This window comes from the organism of the source record quoted next, unplaced genomic scaffold, assembly GCF_019419815.1.
Source record: "Pyrus x bretschneideri cultivar Hongxiangsu unplaced genomic scaffold, Pyrus_bretschneideri_v1 Contig5, whole genome shotgun sequence".
Taxonomy (NCBI): domain Eukaryota; kingdom Viridiplantae; phylum Streptophyta; class Magnoliopsida; order Rosales; family Rosaceae; genus Pyrus; species Pyrus x bretschneideri.
In genome coordinates this window covers 7732713-7756523 of record NW_025999787.1, presented here as the reverse complement: position 1 = coordinate 7756523, position 23811 = coordinate 7732713, and the positions used below count along the sequence as shown (strand labels likewise).

Sequence of the window (23811 nt, the reverse complement as noted above, 5' to 3'; positions counted from 1 at the left end):
ATTTTGTGCTGACTTGTCATCTGAGATGGCAATATGATAGTACTCTTTCAGGAATAGGATCCTATTCGAATCCTCTTTGTGAGAATTCTACGGATCAGTTCATCCTATTGTTCATCAATCATTCTGCGGCCATAAATCATTTTAAGTTTTTTTATTTAAAATTGAATACAAATAGTACCTAAAAAAAAACTGACCGCACAATGTACGATGAACGACCAAGATGAATTGGGATCCTCACAAGAAGATCCTCATGCCTCTTTCAGAAAGTAGGGGTGGACACAGTTTGGTTTGGTGAGGTTTTAAGTGAAACCGAAACCACAATTTTTTACGGTTCGGTTCGATGCGATTTTGAAATCAAAATCGAAATGAAACCAAATAGTTTGGTTCGGTTCGATTCAATTTCAAACCATTTACATACAAAATGAAAAAAAATTCTATTTTCAACCAAAATAAACAGATTTTTTTACAAATTAAGGTACCATTGTCGATATCTATTACCCTTTCACATTCATCACCCAAAAAAACCAATATTGAAGCCTTCAGTACCTTGCCTAGGACCCGCGATCAGCGCCTAAGAAAAGTAATAATCGCCAAAATAGAGCAATTGAGGACAAAAAACATACATATCTGAATCTGATTTACATGCATACACAGGAACTAATATTTTGATAATGTTTTGTCCCCAATATTATGAAAAATGTTTTGTCCCCAGTGCCAAATGAGACCGAGAGTAGCACTAAGCAGGAAACAACTAATTAAATGTATGAAGTGTAACAAACAACTAATTAAAACATAACATCTAATATGGATATTTAATTAAAGGTATTTTTAATATTTGCGGTGTGGTTTGGTTTCGGTGCGGTTTTCAAAAGCTAAAACCAAAACCAAACCATTTTCCTACACTGCTATTCGGTTTCAAACCGAAATCGTTTCAAAACCACAAAACCAAATTGTTCGGTGCAATTCGATTTGATTTATGTTTTAGTTTCGATTTTTGGTTCCAAGTGCCCAGCCCTACCAAAAAAAGGGAACAAGAACAACACCTTCTACCCCTTTTCTGTTTAGGTGAGCTTTTAACTTGCAAGGATGTGCCAGCTTTTTGTCAAAGTTTCACAAAGACCCGGCCAAATAGTCCAACACCGCGAATCAACAAGATTTTTTGTGTACTCGTCAAATGACACAAGCAACGTCTAGCAGCCGTAGATTGTGATTTAAGGTCCCAGCAATTAGAGAGAAATAAGATCCACATGTGAGAGTACTGTAAACCTTGTACTGTCTAAATCAACCCCTCAAGGTCTAGGGAGTATTGACACAATGTTATCTAAAGGCTTGAGTCAGGCCACAATGAGCTCGACTTTGTCAGGTCCGGACTTAACGGCTTTGACCGAGGCCCAGCCCAATTAAACGTGGCTAGATTGGGTTTTCTCAAGCCACAAGCCCAAGCATGCGAAATGAGAACTCCTTTTTTCTTGGTTGAGATATGATAATTTTTCTTGGATTAAAAAGGTAAATAATAATAATAAATGGCATGTAATGTAACATATTGTTCCAAAGGGACATGTTACATGAGGAAACAAACAAAGAAACTTGATTCCTATATATCAAAATACAAGAAGAAAAAAACACCAAGACCAAATGCCAAATTGGGAAAGAAAACTAGATACAAATTTAAATGAAGAGGAGAAAGCACCTATACAATTTCAGTTTTTCTCTCTTTTGGCTTCCAAGGATGATCCGTCTTTTAGCGTTTCCTGCGCATCATTGTCCATCCCCAGGCTCTTGAGGGCAGCCGCTTGAAGATAGAATCCAGTCGGCCATTCGGGGTTTATTACTAGGGCTTGCATTGCATCTCCAAGAGCTTCTTGCGCCATGCCATTCATCAAGTAACATAAGCAACGTCGAGCAAACACAGTTGGGGATATCATTGTTCCACCGTCAATGAACTGCAATAAAAAGAAACAAAGATCTGCCTATGAGTAAGATGAGAAGCATATCCAGTCCTACTCTCTATCTGTCAAATGAAAAGTAGCCGGCTGGTACAGCAAATATTTTCTTAGGGATTACCGTTTCTAATCATGTAAAATTTATGGAAAGTCATAGATTTCTATTACGAGACAGAAAAGCCCAACCGCTAATAAGTTTTCTATGTAATTTTCTTGACTGGTCTAGATAAAGAAACAAATTATATCGCTAAAGCTTTCAACTAAATGAACATCTTCCTAATATCACAGGTATTGATTAATAGTATCTGGATTCTAATGACAGAACTTATGACCAACATATTTTGTAATCCTAAGTTTGTGCCTTACTTCTGTATACGAATCTATGGCGGTAGCAAAGTCTTTTGCTCGAAATGCAGCATCTGCATGAGTCTTAGAGTTCAATGTCTCTTGTATTTGATTTGTCCACATTTGGAAAGAAAGCTGCAAGGTAACTTCAAAGTAAGGGCAGTGCATTACACAAGAACCAACATAAAAAGCAGCTCATACACAACTGCGGCATGATATTGATGACCGAAAAGATAATAATAATGGCTGGCATATGTCAGAAAATAGACAATAGAAAAGTTAGAATTGAGGATCACTAACATCATTTGTGACCCCCTCATCATCCTTGTATCCAAGCTTCTCCAATATTTCATGTATTGCAGTAAGATCCAATCTCGAGCAAGCTTCACCTAGAGGTGACAACGATGTCTGATTCAGAGGCGTATTTCCATGTGGAATACCCAACAAAACGTATGATGGAACCTGCTACAAACCACTACATGAGATGACATAATACCTTCATGGTATTCTATTTGCAGCGTTACTGCAAACCAGTTGTGCAAAACAGAGAAAATCAAATTAGTTTTGCATCAGCACACCTCAGTTTCTTTTTGAAGAGGAATGAGGGCAGTCACAAGAGACTTGGCGTTTGGCCTTTCACGAGGTTCATACTGCAAGCATCGCGAAGCTAACCTCACCAGCTCAGTTCCATCATCATTTGAGAAATGACCTTCCAAGCATGAGTCCATCAGCATCAAAAAGTTTTTGCCGCGTATCAGGTCAAGTGCCTTCCACAAAGAAAATACGTAATTATTCAGCTAGAAGCTTCCTAATATGACAATCTTAATCTGGTTTCAATGAAATTGTAATCACTACATAATTCAGAAAAAATTGAAGCCAATTACATAAGCAGTAAATGCTGAGAGTGCAACACAACCAGATAGATTTAACTTGGGAAATTTGGTAAATGCTTAAAGCAATTTTAAACAAGTTACTTTTGTAGGCCATAAAGTGCCACAGATGTCAAGAAAAATATCAGACCATCCACCTCGATTATTATAAAGAAAAGAAATCCTACATGGCTTGGGGGAATATGTTTTCCACTGAGCAGATCAAGCAATAGGGTCCCAAAGCTGTAAACTAAACTTTCTGGTATCACTCTTCCTGCCAAATAAAGATAAGAATTAGCCTGACTAGAGACTTTTATCGCCCAGTGGAAGTGTGTTCAAACCTCATGCATACAACAAATATAGAAGCATCAAAAGTTTTTTCCTATGCTACCAGGTTCATCTTCATCCATTTAGTCTTACTGGGTTGAAAAATAGCAATCAATAGAATAGCCCAACTAAAGACTCTATCACCATACAACATGTTCAAATATCGTGCATGCTAATGTGGAGGTTTTAAGCCCTTCTCCCAGTGAAATTTTCTTTAGAGGATAAGGAAATATGAATAAGAGATCATGAATAACGTAAAGTCATAACCAGTCCAAAAGGCCACTACTCCAGAAGCCCTTGTTGAATAATCAGTATTAGTTGCTATTTTTCAACTCACTCAGATGACAATGCATTACATACAACAACTTCAATCGCTCATTAGTTGATGTTTGTATAGCATCCTCACTCGTTTTCACTTCCAGTTGTTTTTCATAGAAGTAGATCTTGGAAAAACAGACAATACAAGTTTTTACTCTAGGAAAAAATATGAGGTTCTGAATTTACATGGGAAGACGCAACAAAACTATGTTCATGGGGATGAAACAGAAATAGGAAGATGGATGGGGACCATGGGGACCATGGGGTAAATCACATGGGAAGATAAAGGTCATTTTTCCTCCTCCTCTCCATCCTATCAAACATAGTGCAAGTGTTATAGCACTAAATGTTGTTTCAGATCGGCTAAAGCAATAATGGTATTAATTACCAGTCCTCAAGTACTCTGGAGGGGTGAAAGCCAGGTTGGTACTATAGCTCTTGCCATCCTTGCTATTCTTCATAAGACCAAAGCAGGAGAGCCTGGGATTCCCATCCTGTCAAGTACTCACTAATGTAATCAACCGCCAACAAAAGATTACGACAATTTCAAAAGGATCAAAAGCTATTACCTGATCAAAGAGAACTCTATAAGCATTAAGATCATGGTACAACGCCTGCCCTTTACTGCTGCAATAGTCTAAAGCTTGCGCGAGATATAAAGCCACTCGCAACCTCATTGCCCATTTCATCGGCTGAGCTTCCCCTACAAAAGTTTAATTCAACCAATCTAATCAATTTCTGAACTTTTCTTAATTTCAGCTCAAGTAAGTCACAGTTGAATTTGATTGCTTCAACAAATGCACTAAAAACAACAAAAACTCGAAAACAAGCCAAATTTAGCAAAACTAAATCAAGAGTAAAACCGAATAGGGGTTTTAAATCAGAGGGTAATTTACAATGAAAGAGATGCTTAGAGAGAGTTTCATTAGGCATGAACTCGGCCACAAGCAATCTATTGTCACCCTCACAGCAACACCCGATCAAATTTGCCAATCGCTCGTTCCTCAGCTGCCCCACAGCTCTAGCCTCCTCCTGCAACCAACAAACCCACCACATATTTTCACACCTAGAATCCCAAAAACAGAACCCAAAAAAGAAAGAAGCACAATTTAGTCAACTTCCAAAATTACCAGAAATTGGCGCGAATCAGGCCAAGCTAATCGGTTGAAGCGCTTAACGGCGATCCAACGGCCGTCTTCGAGCTTTCCTTTGTAGACCACATTGGGAGCTTTCTCTCCGTGCTCGGAGACCACGTTCTCCGACGAGAATCCTGACGTGGCAGCTTTCAGTTGGTCCAGGCTGAACTCGCTGAACCCAGGAAGCGAATCCTCATTTTTGTTCTTATTCTCTGCAGCCTCACCAGAAAGAAGAAATGTATGAAATTTTCTCGGGAAAGTGACGGAAAATGAAAAAGTTAAAAACTTGCAAACAGGAAAAGAGTAAGAAGAAGAAAAGCTCACCTGGGTCTGAAGAGTCGTTGGGATTGGATTTGGTATTGGACGGCCAGAAGCAGAGGGAAAACTTGGAGCAACGAGCTCCCATTTGCAGATAAATCCAATCCTAGAGAGAGAAAAAAGCTGGAAATGCCGTTGTGTGTGAGTTTCTCTCTCTAGAAAGTGAGGCTTCTCTCTCTATCACTTTCCTGGGGACTCAAGAGAGAGGGTTTGAGAAGGGTTTTTGGAGATGAGAGAGAGAGAGAGAGACGGAACGAATGATGGATAGGGTAAGGAAAACGATGGAGAATGGAGAAGAAGAAATATGGTCAAATAAAAACCAAGTGAGGTTGCATTTTTTACTTTTTCCTTCTTTTTATTTTAAATGTAGGAAGTGTTTGGAAGGTGAGAAAGTGAGAGAAATTTTTAAACCCGAAAGTAACTTTCTGGATCCAATGTCGTCCTCGTTTTTCTGGGTTTTTTTTTGTTTTTTTTTTTTTTTTATCTCACTGGCACTTCATCTTTCCCTCGTTTTCTGCATTTCTTTCTTGCTCCAACTTTTTTTTTTTTATCTTTTTTGTTTTCGTTTTCAATCTTCTCCCTTTGGCCTTTTCTCTGTCTAATCATTGTTTTCTTTACTCTTTTTCCTCTTTTGCTTTGATTCTTTCTCTCTATTGTCTTTTATTTTGATAAGATGATATTTCTTATTATTTAAGTGGTATTATTACTATAAAGTACATAAAAAGAAATATTTGAACACAGAATACAGTGAGTTAAAGAGAAAAACTTAAATATAGAAAAATTCTAATGTAAGGAAACCAAACCGTCGGATTCCTACAAAAACTTAAAAAATACTTCTTGCAATAAGATTATGATATTCTAGAATGGTCTATTTACAGAAAAGGAAATTTAAATTTTATGCAAGAGAATCGGTCAACTTAATTTACATCTACTTCTTTTAAACGTTTGCCCTCTTGCAATAAAATGATATTCATATTTGGTCTATACATAGAAAAGAAAATTTAAATTTGTTTTCACTTTTGCTTCATGTATGATTCATATGCGAAATCCAAGTATGTTATTTATTAGAAAGAAGTAATGGGATGAGGTCAAAGATTCAACAAATGAAAAATGACATTAGTGGAATTGTCAACCAAAAAAGATAAACATTAGTGGAATTCAAGGCTTTGAACTTTGATTTGGTATTAACTAATACAATTGCTCCCTAAAACATGTGAGGCTTTTTTTATGTAAATTTTATTAAATGTGTAATCGTGAATTGACAATTTAACAATATAATATGTTTGCGGCTCTACAGGTTAAGTTGTTATTAAGAGAATCTAATTTCGAAAATTGCTCCTTTAAAATTAAGGAAAACTAATGAAAATTGCTTGAAAACTTTGAGTTTTAATCAAATTGACAAAAAGGTGGTGTAAGTGAATAGTATCATGAGTGACTTTTTTAGAGTAAAAATGTCATTTTTGTTAAAAAGTGAATAGTACCGGAAGTGTTTTGTTAAAACTCCCTTAAAATTATGATATATCATTCATATTGTTCATCTATATTGTAACACGTAAAATGATAACAACACGTAATTGTATTCCGAAAAGCATAATCCCAAAGAAAATCAAAGAAGTGAGATTTCAATATTACACGTAAACTTATTTTTTTAATCAAATATTATACCTTAGACTAAATTTAGGTAAAGTTGCAGTCATGGATGACGATGTTTTATCTTATAAAAGCTTTGAAAACAAAAAGACTAAAATGGTTAGAACAAGCTGTGAATCATATCATATCAAATTTGAAGCTGACTGGGTACCACGAATAGTACATTTTTTAAGACAGATATTTTGTTCATATCTCATTATCCAAACTTAAAGATCAGGCAATTCAGACAATTCAAATTGAATTTGACTCCTCATTAACTAATTTGCTTGCCCACGTTACACAAATCAAGAGTTCCGATTTCTCTTTTATACAAACCAAAGACCCAGATTCCTTAGTCCTTAAACTCTAGACACTAAAGTACCCACGAGGATCCAAATACTATTTTTTATGTCAACCCAAAATTTAAAATAATTAAATAAAGCAATCAATTTATTTAGTTTTTATGAAGTTGGACAGTTGAGCAATGCAGATAAACAACACAATTAGTCATGATTTTGTGCACATAAAAAATGAAACTAAAAGCATAATGCAATGTTGTAGCCAGACATGCCTCAAATGATGAAGAAGGCAGTCAACCTATCTTCTTGACCAACTTTTCCAGCTCCTCTTGTGCACAAATAAAGGTTTTATAATTGACATAATTATCATATAAAATAGATGTTTGCAGCTTCAATTTACTATCAATATGATAAAGATTTCAGTGGGACAATGGCATCGTTATATAGTAGTAACTTGAGTATATATTAATTGATATTATATATATATATATTTTTTTTTAATTAATAGTAATACTTTAATTAGGAAACATATGCTGATATTATAATATGTGAATCTGTAATATCACATAACGATATAATTGTTGTGCTCCAAAATTCAATACAAATACAAAAATACTTTGTCTGCCTCACCATCACATAGTGTATACTTCATTGATGTTGAGTTTGTATATGTATACATATTTATACATAATTACACATTATGACATAATTTATAAAGGGCCGGATCCATGACACTACTTTTTTACACAATTTTTGGCACACGTTGTTGTGGGGCTCGCTTGTAATATATTTTAACCACCCAAACCATCTATCTTTAGGTCTCCCCTCAAAGTTCATGTCTACCAAAATTCATCTAAATCTGAAACCATATGGCGTTGGTTTAAGAGTTAGGGTTTCTTTGTAGAACCGTATATGTCCATTTTGTTTACTATAAATGTATGTCCATATGATGTTGGCTAAAGAGTTAGGGTTTCTTTGCAGAGCCGTATTTTTCCATTTTGTCTACTATAAATGTATGTCTTAATGACTTTGTATTTGTCTAATTTTTTTGCAAAGATGATCTATGAATAATGTTCTAAAAAATAGACAATTCGGATCATTAAGATGCATTACGGAATAGGTCTTATAAAAACGTGTGTAAAAAATAGTATAAAAAAGATAATGCCATGAATTTGTCCCCATTTATGAAATATTAATTATATAATCAATAATTATTATCATAATGAGTAAACTGGTAACAACATGAATATATTCACATGCTCCAAAATTTCTCGATGAGCTCAGCATTTGGAAAGCATGAGGAGAAAGATGAGCTCTTTTTTGCTCTTATGAAATGTGCCTTAATTATATTAAGTCCCATACTTAGATGCAAGACCATGTTACCTTATGGACCACATGCTTAAAAACATATTCAACAAAAGCTATCCTGACCAACGATCACACCAATTCACTCATCCACTTCACTATTTATATCTTTTTTTCTAATTTGGTAGGCGAGGTCAATCATATATCTTTAACTAAGATCTTACCGTTGCTAGTGAATCATACGATAAGTGACTATGGGAGGTTGCAATGTCTTTTTGAGTCTTTCTAATTCCCAGAAGGGCAATTGCTGTGGCAAAGCCACCAACTGGTCCTCTTTTTTTTTTTTTTTTTTTTTTTTTTTTGAGAAAAAAAAAACGAAGATCCTAAGACTTATGTAGCCAAAAATTCAAAAATTTCAATATATCTTGAAATTTTAGTCCAAAGCAAGAAATTACGTGAGTTGTTATTCAAACACTTCTGAAAAATCATCATCCATTTCTTTTATAGGAATTCAACAAATGAGTAAATTATATCAAGTGTACAAATAACGTTATTAGAACGTAAATGATTGACCAGACTTGATTATCTTTGCTTGTTCTTTGTTAATTGCTAAGGAATAGGAATGCGAAACCAAGTGCATCTTAGTTTAACGACTTACAGAGCTCAATTTGAACGACAAACAATCAACATTGGTTATAAAATCCGACATCAGCGTCATTGAAGTTTATTTTGCATAATGTTGTCGCACTGTGTCAGACTGTAACAGAAATATATGAGACAGATGCTAGCTGCGGGGTGGCTAAATTCTATTGGAGCTGTGCTGGAACCATGTAAAAGTTTTCCACATCATCACCCATGCTAGCACAAAATGATTGGTATCTTTCCTCGGATCTTTTGTCGACAGAATAAAGTTACACTAAAGAAATTTGAATTCCATGGATGTCAATTTTCTTACACTGTTTATTTCCCAATTTTGTTAAAAAAATTAAGAGAAATTCTTGTCTTCGACTGTCCGATTAGACGAATTGTCTGACGTGCTCACTTTGGGGATCTGCCATGCCAATGTCAAAATAAACAGTCCCTCAGATGGTGAAGTAAAAGCATGAGAGGCGAGTGATGTGACGAGTGATGTGATGAGTGATGTCTTCATGTTTCAACAACTTATGAAATTTTGAAAAGAGAATGAAATTAAGATACTTGGCTCAGTAACTTGGGGATCTGTGGACATAATATTTTATTTGTTCTTTAGTTTCATGGTAGACTTTATTTAGTTATTTATATTTAGGTTAAATTTCAGTTTAATACTCTCAAGTTTTATGGTTTTTAACATTTAATACATGAACTTTTTTTCATCCCAGAGTCGTACCTAAAGTGTTAATTTTGGAACTGTCTCATACATCCGTTAGTCTGGCTATTAAGTCTTCTGTTAACTGATGACGTGGCATCCATATGAACAATGACTGAGCACCGCATGTCATTAAAAAAATATTAAAATAATTAATTAAATAAAAGTATTTAAAAATAATAAAAAAACACACACACACCCACAACCCCTTCGTCTTCCTCCACAGCTCCACGGCTCCACCCTTCCACCCTATCCACCCCCTCCACGGCTCCACCCCTCCATCCTCTCCACCACTCTTTCTTTGGATATATAAAGCCTACCCATCTCTCACATTTTTTCATATTCGAGACACGCAAAAACATATTTTCCTTTTTATTTTGGACATTTTCTCTGTGATTTTCTCGGAAGCCAAATGCTCTTAACAATGACCGATCAACTCACCAACGACTAGATCTCCGAGTTCAAGGAGGCGTTCAACCTATTCGGCAAGGACGGAGATGGTCTCGTTCTTAGATCCCTCTCTCTCTCTTTCCCTTTTGTTCTTATTATGCCTAATTAATCTATGATATTTGGATCTAAAGTTGTTATTGCATCAAACTTTAATCTTTTTTTGGTGAAAATTTGTGATTGATTGAGTATTTTTCAAAGATTGAATTGATTTATCACCTCTGAGTGTGTTTTGATCATTGAGGATAAGATCTGTTAGATTTGAGGTTAAATGTGTGGAATTTAAATATATGGATAGATTATGATCCTCATATTCGTTTCCTCCATTGTTTGGATTATCCAATTTTTGGTAAAAGTGGGTTTTTGATTCAATTTCTCCATTATGGTTTTGGAGCTGCAAAATTAATTATTCTTGTATTGGGATGGAGGGTAGGGGAAGACGAAGGGGTTCTGGGTGCCTTTTTTTTTTTTTTTAATACTTTTATTTAATTATTTATTTTAATATTCTTAATGACACGTGGCACCTAATCATTGTCCATATGGGCGCATCATCAATTAACGGGAGATTTAACAGCCAGACTAACGGATGTATGAGACTGTCCCAAAATTAACACTTTAGGTATGACTCTGGGATGAATAACACTTTATGTACTAAACGTTAAAAACCATGAAACTTGAGAGTAGTAAACTGAGATTTACTCTTATATTATGTGTCAGCTTATGATTTGTAAGGAAGAAGGATTCCTTAACTGTCAAGCAATGTTTAAAAAAGTTGGGAAATTCCAAAGTATAGGTTAGTCCCTCTAGTTGTACCGAACTTCCATTTGTTCCGTGTAATCCCAATCGTAGTGATTTAAACCATATAGTTGATTAGTTACTGCAGTTTTAGGATAGGAGTTTAATTCCATAACCAATTTTTCACCAATAGTAACACGTGATGATCGTGTAGGGACGGATTTACATTTAGCCAAGGTGGTCTCAAGACCACTCGGAGTCAGAAAATATACATGGGAATGTGTGTTTCAGAACCCTCTAAATGTTTGATATGGATAATTTTTATGCCCACTAAATATTTGAGATAATATCTGCTAGACATATCTCGACAGGTTGCGTCAAAAACACTTGACAAATTCTCTCGATATCACTAATCAAATTGCTTATTTTGAAATATGTTGACATATGTGCAATATGATTTGACTAACGACAACAAATCCGTCAAGTGCTCATAGAAATGCCTCAGTGAATAAACCTTTTTTTTTTTTTTTTTCGCGCGCTTCGCTCTCTCCTTCTATCTACAAAACTTGAACCTTTAACATTGAAACCCTATGGTTCAAATCCTAAATCCAGCACTAACACATGGGGTGTTTTTACACTGAGAAAGTCCAATCTAGTATTTACCCTCACATATGTCACTCTCGAGCTAATTATGCCAAAAATAACAAAATTAAGTTGTCCTTGAATAGTACAATCAGTAGAGTACGGAATTAACCTCCGACAACTGAATCTACAACCAAGGACTAAAATCACACGATTTGGCATCTGACAAAATAAAATCACTTTAAATGGGAAGTGGTCGTGTTCCTTGGTGGGCCCATCAGACAAGAAGCATTATCAAGTTGCATATTTGGGTCATGCCAGCCCTAAGTTCCTAACCCCTAGTTAATTTACCTTAGAGAACACTAAGCCATGTTGTCCTAGGTGCATTGGTTTCTCCATCTCTCCCATTCTTCACCCACGCAACCTGTTTCGGTGTTTTGTGGACCAAATTTCAAACAATCTTTAAACATGACACCCTGGTGTTCCAAGACAATGACTTGGATTTCATCCACAATCAGTCACCGCTTTTCTCGATTCGTTCTAATTTCTACGATGATGATGATGATGATGAAAAAAAGTGAAAACAGTGAAACTGATAAGCATGTGAAAACCTAAAACATTCCATTTCCATTTCCAGCAATCATACAAATCAGGTTTACCCGCCTCGCTAAACTGACGGAGTTTGCATTGTGCTGCTCATCTATGTACCATATACTAACTACGTTCCTATCTCAAAACTTTCTGAACTATCTATCATACTATGTTTCAAGGAAATGTCAAACAGAACGGGAATATAAGAAATATTTACTGATTTCCGGACTCAAGTGGTAATGTTGGCAGAATTTCCGTTACGGAATTTGTCAAGCTCTTCTCTGTTCTTGCTATCCTTCTCTCTGGTGTTCATTGGTAGCAGTGGTTGAGATGTAGATCGATCAGGCAGTTCTGCGGAGGATTAGAATTGAGTCAGCAGATACACAGCCTTGGGTATTCTAAAGAGTTGCTTACTAAAAGTCCTGCTTTGTTCTAAATATATACCAAAGAAAAAAAAAAAAAAATCTTTTCTTTCGGTCAATAACTATACAAAACTGATTCAACTATAGACATCATAATGATGTAACTGAAAGATGGAATCAAGAACAAACTTTCGCCCAGTTTTAAGAGGAGATAAGACTATAGGAATTGCATTTTGCTAACCTGGCAATTTTTGGTCTATAAAGAACACTACCAAATTCACGGTATACCTGCAGGGCAACAAAAGACTTACACTCAGACCAGTATATTATAAGATATTCGAGTAGAAAGAGCATAACAGAATCCGTGTTACCAGGCAACAACAACGTCCACTGTGTAATGTTTGCGAGAAGCTAGAATCAGGAGGCTCTGAACCACAGCAACTGACCAAGCAAGCTGCTTAAAGCACCTGTAATGACAAGCAACAGTAGTGTCAACAAATTAAGAATACCAGTTTATCCATAGAACACGCACCCACACCCCAATAATGACAAAAGAAAGTATATACAATCCTCCTATCAATATAGATTAGTTACCTCCTTGTTCCATATTTCTGATATGTGCGCACAAATACTAAGGTAAAAATCATGTGTGATGAAAAAATCAAATCACCACAACCATACCCAATGCCTTGGGGAACTGCACATTCATGTACATCATATTAGCATGAAGGCCATTACACTTAATGGAGTTACTGAAGAATTAAACCTAAAAGATGAATAACTCAAACCCACAGTCGATCAAGAGCACTTCAAGTGCACTCTCTGGAGGGGGCAGCCTGGCAAGATTAGAGCCCTGAAAGAGACAGTTGTACCTGATTGTAAAACATTGTTTAATTACAACAATTTAATGATTCAAGATTACATCCAGCTAATAGCCGCAACTTGCAGTCTTCTATAAGTTTACCTCACGACAATGGTAGCTTGGACCAGGAAGTAGAGTGGAGTAGAAGGTGATGATCCGGAGCATTTGACACACCTAAACAAAATACAAAATATAGGCAAAGATAGTAAAATACTGGCTGAAAATATAGCAGGACAACATAAGATACTGTTAAGTCCATTGATCCATACAATGGAAATTAAGAAAATTCACAGAAGTCGTGCATTCTTTATTCATAAATTGAAGAGTTTCTGAGTGCAATTCCCAGTCAGGTGCTTCAGAAAATGCTCCAAGCTCAAGGATTAGTATCATATAAGCAGCAGGTCACATAATCTGGGAACCATGAGCAGATTTGGAGCCTTTAATCCGTGCAGTTACTATAGAATATTCACCAAATTGCCGTAGACATGAATGTTTATTGCTTATTAGAAGATACAAAACACTTAAAAGCTTCCACCTAAAACAAGGACATATGTAGCCATGAGGAATGACTTCCATAAGAAAGATCAATATGGATGATGTTATAGGACATGCAGATATACCAGTGTACAAAAACGGAAAGAAAAAAAAAAAATTTATTGCAAAATAAAGCTGTACTTACGGCTAAATACACAAATACTCTGCACCATATCAGGACTGTATATATCTTTTTCAACTGGAAAACAAAAGGGTGAAATGTCCACTGCACAGAGTAGACACAGTATTAGTGCAATCAACAACTAAAAACTTTGGATTAAGGTACTATCAAACTTCTACAGGCAATAAGGAGCAAAGTTAAAGAAATAGAGAGCTGCATGAACAACTAGCATTTCAAAAACAAGAGACAAGTCCAGGATAAATCTAAATTAACTTCTAATATTATCTACCAGAAAGCTTACCAAGATAAAGGAAAAGAAGATGACAGCGAAGAGAGTCTCACTTAGATAATTTTTGGCTTGACCAAGTTCCTAAGTTAACACCAAACAACAGTAAAGAATGATAAGATAGATGTTTTATTAAACATTAAACCCTCCCAATAAAATCACTAAAAGTATACCCACCGGGAGTAGAAAGAACCCAGCATCTTGAAGGGTTGGTCCTGGCCGATGTAAATAATGGACTCCATGAGCAGCTACTCCATGAAGATACTGTTAACACAAACAGAACTACTAGATAAACTTCTGAACAAGCACCAATTCTCATAAGATATCTTAGCAAATAACACAAAGACCCCACCCAGTGAAAGAAAACTCCACTGAATAGGGAGAATAATTTCGGCCAAAGCATAATTTACTGTCCAACACATAAGGGTCTCAACTTCATATCACCGAAACAGCTACAATTCTTCCGCAGGTTACACACTTTAGCGCAACAAATAATATGAACTAAATCGACACCAATCAATCCATCCCCGGTTCAGAATCATTAATTATGGATTGAAGCGAACCTCAAAGTCCACTCCTTTGGGATTCAAATTTAAACACTAACTTTGAACCATAACTACTACAACTAATGGTAGTTCACAAAACCATCGTAAACACCATTACCATGATCATGTCTTTTCCTATGATTCGATTATAATCGCGTACTAAAATCGTAAGTTCACAAGGTAATGAAGATCTATACAAACTAGATGCTGCAAAAACAAACACTTCATGTACAAAATGAATGAAAATTGAAACCGAAGGAAAACCTGAAAAATGAGACCAGCAAGGACAAACTTCCAATTTCCGGCAAGAAGCGAAAGCTCAGTTGAAGTCTCTGCGCATACTTTCCTCCATAGCTGCACAATCCAAGCATCAATTCATCAATTAACGCTGAAATTACAAATAAAAATTGAAAATTTGAAGTGCAAGAACAGTGGCGGCCATGATTGTAAATTGCAGCAACCTTAGGAGCCTCGCGAGCAAAGATAAACGGCATTTTGGGAGGATGTGAGGTTAGAGCTCGTCATGAATCAGCATTAACAACTCCAAATTAACCGCTATAAATTCGAATTCGAATCGTCCGACGCGATAACAATAAATTCAAAAGAAGAGGATCATTTGAGAAAATTGGATTGAATTTTGAAAATTTGAAAATTTGGGGATTGGGATTTTGACTAATTCAAAAAACGAGATAAAATTCTCTCCGAGTATTTTGTGTCTCGGTCTCCTCAGCCTCGGCGGTGGCAGTTGAGAAGAAGGTTTTAGAGTGGTTGGGGGAGAGATAATTAAACAGATAATTATAAGTAATTATAAATTTATTTATTTATTTATTGGAAAAACAACTTGATATGGAACTCCAAAAAATTTCTATACTTAAAAAGAAAAGAAAAAAAATATTTTTTCGAGGAGTTGCACAATTAAAAAAACTCTTTTTTATTTTTTGGTTAAATATCAAAGTACGGTTAGCAGTCTGTATGACGTATAGAAACATATATCTTTGCTCAACCCTCCTCATTAGATTAGTTTGATTTGATTAGTTTAAGACACGAGTCTCGAAATTTAAACTAATCTAACAATATCAATGGGGTAAGCATTACTCTCACTTAAGGGAGCAAAAATGCACTCTGTGAGTAAATGAATTGTCCACCTTAAATCATGTTATTACAAATGTGAGTTAGATTAGTTACATAATGTAAATTGTCAATCTACACCTAAACCTATCATACTAAGCGATGTATTAATCAACAAGATGAAAGATTCGAACTAATAACATCTTCCACATTGAAATTCTATTTTGATCATCACAATGCTTTGATTGTGTGGAAGTAGTTAGTTACACACAAACACTTTAAAAAAGGGGTAATATCGGTGCTTAAAGTAATAGTGTTGGTGCTTGGAAGTGATTCGATTTTTCTCGGTAAAGAAGTGGTAGTGTTATGTTGAACTCTAATAGAGAAAATACAGTTCAATCGATCAAGCGTATTTTTTTCTTCATCTGAGATTTCATATTTGTTTTTCTCTTTTTTAATATTGCTTGTAAATTGAAAAAATAAAAGTCAAATTATAAAATTAGACACTAATCCACTTTCTCAGTCATACGTCCTCATTTTTGCTTTTGGCTTTCCTCCTAAGTTTGGAACAATACTTGACTATTCAAAGACGAGTTAGAATTTCTACTCAAAACTCTTAGTGTTTTAATCACAGAGCTTTGTACTTACGATCAGAACCGTTCATACTATGAATCACCCTGTAAATATCATCTCTGCAAAAAATAAATTAAAAATAAGGTCGTTTAGTCAATCTATTGTAGCAAATATATAGACGGTTCGTAATGTTTTTACCAATACCATTCATTTGTTTTTAAACAGTTTGATGGCTAAATATCCTTAGTTTTAATTGATTTTTTGCAAAGACGATCATTATAGGATGATTTATAATATGAACGGTTTTGATTATAAAAATGAAGTTCTATAAATTGACAACGAATAATTTTAAGAAATTTTGAGTAGGAGTTCCTACTTATCTTTGAGCAGCTAAGTATTGTGCCTAAGTTTGTACTGCATTCAAAAAGAAGCCAAACCAGTTTTCCTTCCTTATCCGTGCAGCTTAGAAAGCCAGTTTCATACAACAATGCATATCCACCCGTTAAATTCCCTTTCGACCACTATTGAGTGTATATCCACTCGTTAAATTCCCTTTCAACTATTTAGCGCATATCCACCTGGTAAATGCATGTCGTACATACATTTGTATTGCCGTTGCTTCACAGCCAAGATTTTTTGCAGGGCCCTAGATCATTGCCTTGCAATTATGTAAGATACCTAGACACTCTGTATCTTCTACGTTTGTATTAGAGAGAGCGTGCGTGTGCGTGTGCGTGTGCGTGTGCGTGTGCAGACAGGCATACATTTGTTTTGTGTGTGCGCGTGTGCGTGAGAGAGAGTTCCCGTTGATGCACATAAATCAGTTGAATCAGGCATGGAAAACAATGCAGACGGAATATGCATACCAAATGAGTAAAACAAGGCCACCCCAAGCCAACGAAGCCCCTGCTTTACGAGAATCGGAAGAACGTCTATCATAAGCAATCTTACTCTTACTTTATAAATAAACTTTTCCACACCTCAAATCCGTGACCTTGGAAAATAGCCTGCAAGCTGCAACAATATTTGGCCTCGTATTTCAAGAGGGGTTTGCACCCCCATACTACAGGAATTGGATTATTACTCGCCAAAACATTCCCTTCAGAAAATGTTGAGTTTATTGAAATTCAAGTGAAAAAAAAAAAAAAAATACTATTCACTCACTATATGCAGATTTAAATGGATTGAACACTTTAAACTCACAATACATATGAATTACTTCATATATTGCTGCTGACATCTACAGTAATCTGCGGATTCCCGACGCCTGTTATCTTCGCGGGGTTATGAATCTAAAACCCAATACAAGTTAAGGCACCTACCGCAGATTTTGTACAATATCAACCCGGGCAACTGAAGATGTACAGTAACTTCAAGAGGCAATCATGGTAAAACTAGACCCTCCCGACTGGAGAAAGTGGGGGATTTGAGGAATATCTTGCAGGAACTTCCCCTTCAGTTCGATCTGGAAGACTTAATCCAGCATTTTGCATTAACATAGTTTCCCCAAAAGTTTGTTCTTGTAACGAGTTCCTTGACACAGAGAATTCACAGAGATTCCGACTATCTAATACTGCTATACATATGGAGAATGCTTGTAAGATTGAGAGTGAAGGATTGAACTCAACTGAATAGATCCCATCTTTGAATGGGGCCAAACTGAATGCAGGCTGGTTTTCTTGTAATCCTCCCTGTGCATACAAAATAAAGCAAAAGGCCCAATTAGCCGGGAATTTTCAGAAAAATATGGTGGAAAAAGATCACCGAGGTTAAAGAAAAACAACATACCTCAGAATAAAGCTCAAACCGATCTGTGATGTGGCGAACCTTATGTGAGGTCAATTTCTCGCTGACTTGATTCTTATTGTCAAATATCCTTAGTTTGCAACCCAAATCCCAACCTCCACAGTCACATGATCCGCCTGAACTCCAACGTTTAATCAGTGACGATGGTCCTCCGTTGCTTGGTAGACTATGGGTACCAGTAGGAAGTATCACTGTTGTGCTAATAAGGCCTTGAGTACCAACAAAAGGCTTACCGTCTACAGCTTCCCCAGAATAAGAATGGCGTCTTACCCTAGACAAACACTCATCTGAACCAACCACAGGAAAGATACTACAGTTATCCCTATCATGCCAAACTCTGGTAGACTGCTGATTGGTTGTTTTCGGGATTTTGACAACAGCGGCGGCAAGCTCATCATTTGGCTGGAAGTCTGAGGTTTGACAACCTGCCTGTGTCAGGTTTACAGAGAATAAAACAAACTCTCTAACGCTAAAGTCTTCCAGTCTGACCAAATTGGGAAACTGAGAATCAGCAACCTTCATTTGAGCCACAACATTATGGACATAGTCATGACTCTTGCTTTTGCTGCCTTGATGCATCCAAGTTCCAGTCTTTTTCTTGACTTCCTGGATGCTGAAGAACGTGTAGATGCAGCTGCAGTCATCATTTTTGGAGGTATTTAACTTCTTCACTGTGGCTGCAAGAATGTCAATGTCATTGTCAACCGCAAATGTGAAAAGGGGCAGGCCATTCTTAACTGCAACTCGTAGAAGAGCTTGAACTGCTGTGGATCCACTCCTCTTGACCATAGCTGACTTGTTGACATTAATTGTTCTGCAACCAGTCATATCTAGTTTTACCTTCCCTGGCAGCTCAGACAAAGAATCAACTTCCCCCACAGATGACTTGCGTAGCTTATTTCTTGATATGGAACCTTTCTCTGATGGCTCCACTAAGGGATGGCAGCTAGCCACCTTTGGTTTCAGCAGTGGATCCAGTAACCTTCTCAGAGGGCTCGACTTGGCTCTGCCAGTGGAATTGGACTTATCATCGTCTGAAGCATCCATAAAAGTGGAAGTCACAGTGTTCGTGGAACCAGGTTTGGCTGAAAAAGTTGTTGAACTCAGCTTCTGTACATCTGAACAGTCCTTAGAACTGGAAATCTTACTGATCTTACCCACGCCAATGCTAAACCGGCGAAAAGGTGAACTGCTCCTTACTTTTTCAGCAGTTGCTTTGCTTGGTTTCAGATCTAATCCCTTATAAGGCTCACTTACAGTTGAAGATGCGGAGGCTACAGCTGCTTTTCTCTCTTCTACTTTTATGCCTCTTGATGGGCTTGTTCCTGTTTTAGCTGACTGTGTTCCTGAGCAAGGTACATTAGATTGTAATCTGATACTCGTAGCATCTACAGAGCCAAGCTGTTTTACCCGAGAGTGTTTACATTCAACTTCAGAAGGGAAAGGGCATGAGTGTGGCATATCAGTTCTGAGATCTGCATGGCATGCCTCCTTGGGTCTATCTGAAAATCTTCCCCAGGTTGCTTTTGCTGCTCTTTGATGAAGCAGTTTCATTGAATCAGATGGATTGGAAACACCAGAATCTTTGTTTTCAGGACAATCTCTAGGCAAAAGCAGAACAACTTTCTGGCATCCTTCAAGGATATCTCGTTCAGAATTTTCTGAATAAGGTTTACATAAGTTCTCTGATTTCTTCATTAATTCACCGTGAGCTGCAATTTCATGTGGGCCACTCTGCAAAACTCCTTTTTCTGGCTCACTCTTTGGGTCTAAATCTTTTCTCATGTACTGTTCCACCTTGATGTCTTGGCGGTTTTTGCATAAAGATTTATCTGTTCCAATGGACTTTTCCAGCCCATTCAAGGTGCTACTCCCATCAACTTTAAGATCTTGAAATTTTTCGACCCTTTCTCTAAAACAGTTGACAACTTCAGAATGGCCCTCTATTGGAGATTTCATGAAATGAGATTCCAGTGAAGGACGACGCACCTTCGGTCGAGCAGGAGAACAACTGTGGCCTCGGCTAGAAGGGGTTGATGATTCATCTGTCGAAAAACATGAGGTTGTATTACTACTTGATGGTGAATACCAGCTACTTCTGTATGGCATCTGTTTATGGCTATGCTGCCATTTTTCTAGGCGCCCCCAGTCTAGGACACCGACATTTAAAACTTTCTCCTGACGGTTTTTTCCCCTCTCAAGATAACTTGGCAACTTTGACATGTACTTAACAAGCTCATCTTCTTCCTTTTTCTTTTTATCAATCTGCTTCTTTTGGTGGTACCCAACAGAATCACGTCGAATATCATTTATATTCTTTGTAATCTCATGATGGAGATCAGCATAGGACAAACTAGACTTTCTTGATTTGGACTTGTTTTCTTGGTTTATGCTTGCAGTTGTTGGACACGATACGCTTCCAGACTTTCCCACAGATTGTTGATCATTGGAAGTCCTTCTGGGTTCTAAATAGCCTTCCATGTTGATATCTGCAATGTCCTGCTTTATCAAACTTGAAAAATCTTACTACAAGGAAGCCCCATATGCATCTTATTCAGCTACACAGATGCTGGCCAATCTGCAGATATAAACAAAGGAAAACTAATGAAAAGGGCTTAAAACTTTGAGTTTTAACAATAAGGACAAAATAAAGGGTAAAGTGAATAATATCAGGTTTGACTTTTCTAGTGTAAAAATGTGGTTTTCCGTTAAAGTGAACGGTACTGTGGGCTTTTCGTTAAAACTCCCTAAAAACAATGACAAAGTTGAATACAGCGGCCCTACAAATTTTAACACTAAAACAAGGTATTGCATATATTACTAGCAAACAACAGATGGACATGCTAAGCACTGTTCCTTCCTCGCTAACTATATTGGTTAATGGACAAATGAAACTTACCCGTTACACTAATCAAGAAGCAAAGTAACAAAGTCACAGCCTTTTAAACAAGAAATACACCAAGTTGAGGTCTCCCTAGTAAAGCAACCCGAAAAATAGTGGAAGCGCTCCTCCATAACTTCTCTCAACATTTTAGAACATGACACACATTCTAATTGCAGTATTTACAATAACAACAGCAGAACTCAGGAATCTATCACATCCTCGTTTCCAGGAAACTCCGACGAAAAAATAGCGAAAGCACAATACAAAATGTATCTAGATCTTGATTTCACAGTCATGACTCGTTGGCTCGGCAAACATGGTGTAGTAAACAAGATAAGCTCTCACACATTCAGATCTTACAATCACAGGAAAAATAGCACAAATGTACTCGTCTACTCTGCTCAATTAAAACTATCAATAATCTCACTTTCCAATTAGCTACACATATGGCCTTAAATCCTAATTCCGAAAAACTGTCGTCCACAAAACACAATTGCAGAACAAGAGAGTTGAATAGCGTGAAACTGAAATCTCAATGCAACAAGACAATTGGGGAGCTGTACATTGACAAACGGGGAAAGCAGAGAAGCAAATTCAAAACCAAGAACTTTGGTGGTCCATGGAAATTTGAAACCCCAATCTCAAAAATCAAAGATAAGGTAAAAACGACCTGTCGTCGTCGACGGCGTCACCGTCGCCGCTAAGCCTAACGGAAACGACAAAGCTCGCCAGCTATTCCACAATCAGAACCAGAACGCTCTGCCCCGTTTGGCAATGAGAAGGAAACCACAGGAAATATTTTTCTCTCACTTTCTCAGCTGCCAAACAGTAAGTGAATATCTCAACCCCCTTGGCAGTTAAAACGAAATCACAGCGAAAACAAAATAACATAAATAAAATAAAGGAAATCTTTTTCTCTTCACTTTCTCAGCAGCCAACAGAAAATTGAAAGTATTTCAACCGAAAAATTCCGAACGGAAGAAAATGGAAACTAGAAAACAAACCGGCACAAAAATCAGGGAAACAGCAGGCAAGAAAAAATTGCATTTTCTCGGGAAACAAACGGAATAAAAAGTCTCGTAATTTCTGACTCACACGAGTGGCATCGTATGCATAGTACTCGCCGGAGTATATCTTTGGTTTGTGCAGAGGCAATCACCGCCTTCAACGGAGACCACGACGGGCTCGAGGGAGGAGCAAAATGTGTCGGTGGCTCATTGGTCTGTGCGAGCAGAAAGGTGAAAAAGCAGGGAGATCAAACGCGGAGAGGAATCATTAGGTCAGCCTCGGAATCCGAGATGCTTGCGTCTTTCTCTTTCCCTAACGCATATCAGAAGAGAGGAGAGAGAGAGAGAGAGAGAGAGAGAGAGAGAGCTGCGAGTTAGAGTGAGAGTGTGTGGTGGTGTTTTCTGGCTGACTTGATTTGTATTGTACCGGGAAGCAATCGTTTTCATCGGACGGCTGAGAGGAAGACCGGATGATCGACCGGTCACATCAGATAGGCATCTAGGAGAGAGAGACAATATGCTCATGGGCCCCGCTTTTGAAAGGGCATTATTTTATTTACATCTAATATTTTTTCGTCATTTAGTATTACAACCTAACGGTGTTCTACTTCACTTATAAGTAAAAAGGTTTAGATTCGATTTTTACTTAAGACGAGTTTGGACCACATTATAGATTTTTTAATGTGTAGAAACATGACTTAATACACCAATGTATAATAATACAATTGATTAGAAACTTAAAAAAATTTCAACTAATAGTATCATCACAAAGGTGTATCAAGTTGGGTTAGTGACACAATGAAATTTTTTTCCAATGAACATAGCAATTGGCAAATATATGTCATTGGGTACTTAATGACATTTATCCCTAAGTAAATATGATGAAGTAAATAAGAAAAGGAAAATAGTCCAACTTAGTTTAATTTTGATGAATATACTATCGATGCAGTTACACATCGACCAAAAAGATATACCAAAAGATAAAAAGAGGATATGCTTTGAAGAAGTGCCTAGCAAACTAAAGTGATCGCTTTCAACTAAAAAGGGGATCAGGGAGAGGCTGAGCAGTAGAAGAAAAAGAAAGCAAAAGGTAAAAAGTTCCACCCGTTAACACCTGTTTATATTTTACGAGTATACTCGTTTATTTGTTAAAGTAGTTTTTCATAATTGTAATTATGAATTTTGAATAAGCAAGTAACCGTAATTACTCGTACCCGTGAATATATTGTGCTCATATCTAAGAGTAGTAGAAGAAAAGAAAGTAAAAGGAAAAGGAAAAGGAAAATGCTAGGAAAATCAAATTTCTAAACCAAATTTGCAAATTAAATGTCTAAACCAAATTTGCAAATCAAATGATGTGTTAATAATAAAAAATAAGCACGTTAAATAACACTTAAGTAACGATAAAATCATAAACAATCAAATCATTTAATTTATAAAATTTTATTTAAAATTTTTGTTTCTAACATTACGCAAAGATAAAAAACAAAAGGTAAAAGGTGAAGGGTAAAAGGTAAGGAAAGATATCATTTCCGGATTTCTTCCACAAAAGTCATCGGATCAAGTAATCCAGA

General features: G+C 36.6%; 3 protein-coding genes across 5 annotated transcripts; all 3 read right to left on the bottom strand.

Moving 5' to 3' along the window:
• Positions 1 to 1498: 1498 nt before the first annotated feature.
• On the bottom strand, positions 1499 to 5601 carry LOC103963257 (serine/threonine-protein kinase BSK5). 2 transcript variants are annotated; one of them, XM_009376055.3, is made up of 10 exons: positions 5263 to 5601; positions 4933 to 5150; positions 4699 to 4834; positions 4372 to 4505; positions 4191 to 4296; positions 3346 to 3431; positions 2867 to 3055; positions 2589 to 2753; positions 2310 to 2423; positions 1499 to 1943 (listed from the first exon to the last, which is right to left on the bottom strand). In XM_009376055.3, exons 1-10 carry the CDS (start codon positions 5342 to 5344, stop codon positions 1701 to 1703), a joined length of 1473 nt encoding a protein of 490 aa, XP_009374330.1. In that variant the 5' UTR covers positions 5345 to 5601; the 3' UTR covers positions 1499 to 1700. The 2 variants fall into 2 exon arrangements, with proteins under 2 accessions (XP_009374330.1, XP_009374331.1); XM_009376056.3 differs by having other exon boundaries at positions 2589 to 2750; positions 5263 to 5593.
• A 6599-nt stretch (positions 5602 to 12200) lies between these two features.
• LOC103963258 (phosphatidylinositol:ceramide inositolphosphotransferase 3) lies at positions 12201 to 15682 on the bottom strand. Its single transcript, XM_009376057.3, has 11 exons — positions 15361 to 15682; positions 15164 to 15253; positions 14532 to 14618; positions 14370 to 14438; positions 14093 to 14173; positions 13516 to 13587; positions 13344 to 13404; positions 13146 to 13248; positions 12923 to 13018; positions 12793 to 12839; positions 12201 to 12540 (listed from the first exon to the last, which is right to left on the bottom strand). The coding sequence occupies exons 1-11, from the start codon at positions 15391 to 15393 to the stop codon at positions 12419 to 12421; spliced, it is 861 nt and encodes a 286-aa protein (XP_009374332.2). The 5' UTR covers positions 15394 to 15682; the 3' UTR covers positions 12201 to 12418.
• A 2026-nt stretch (positions 15683 to 17708) lies between these two features.
• Positions 17709 to 22639, bottom strand: LOC103963259. Of its 2 annotated transcripts, XM_009376058.3 has the most exons (4): positions 22326 to 22639; positions 21901 to 22048; positions 18329 to 20924; positions 17709 to 18231 (listed from the first exon to the last, which is right to left on the bottom strand). In XM_009376058.3, exons 3-4 carry the CDS (start codon positions 20825 to 20827, stop codon positions 17935 to 17937), a joined length of 2796 nt encoding a protein of 931 aa, XP_009374333.2. In that variant the 5' UTR covers positions 20828 to 20924; positions 21901 to 22048; positions 22326 to 22639; the 3' UTR covers positions 17709 to 17934. The 2 variants fall into 2 exon arrangements, with proteins under 2 accessions (XP_009374333.2, XP_009374334.2); XM_009376059.3 differs by lacking the exon at positions 21901 to 22048.
• Between the last annotated feature and the right edge of the window lie 1172 nt (positions 22640 to 23811).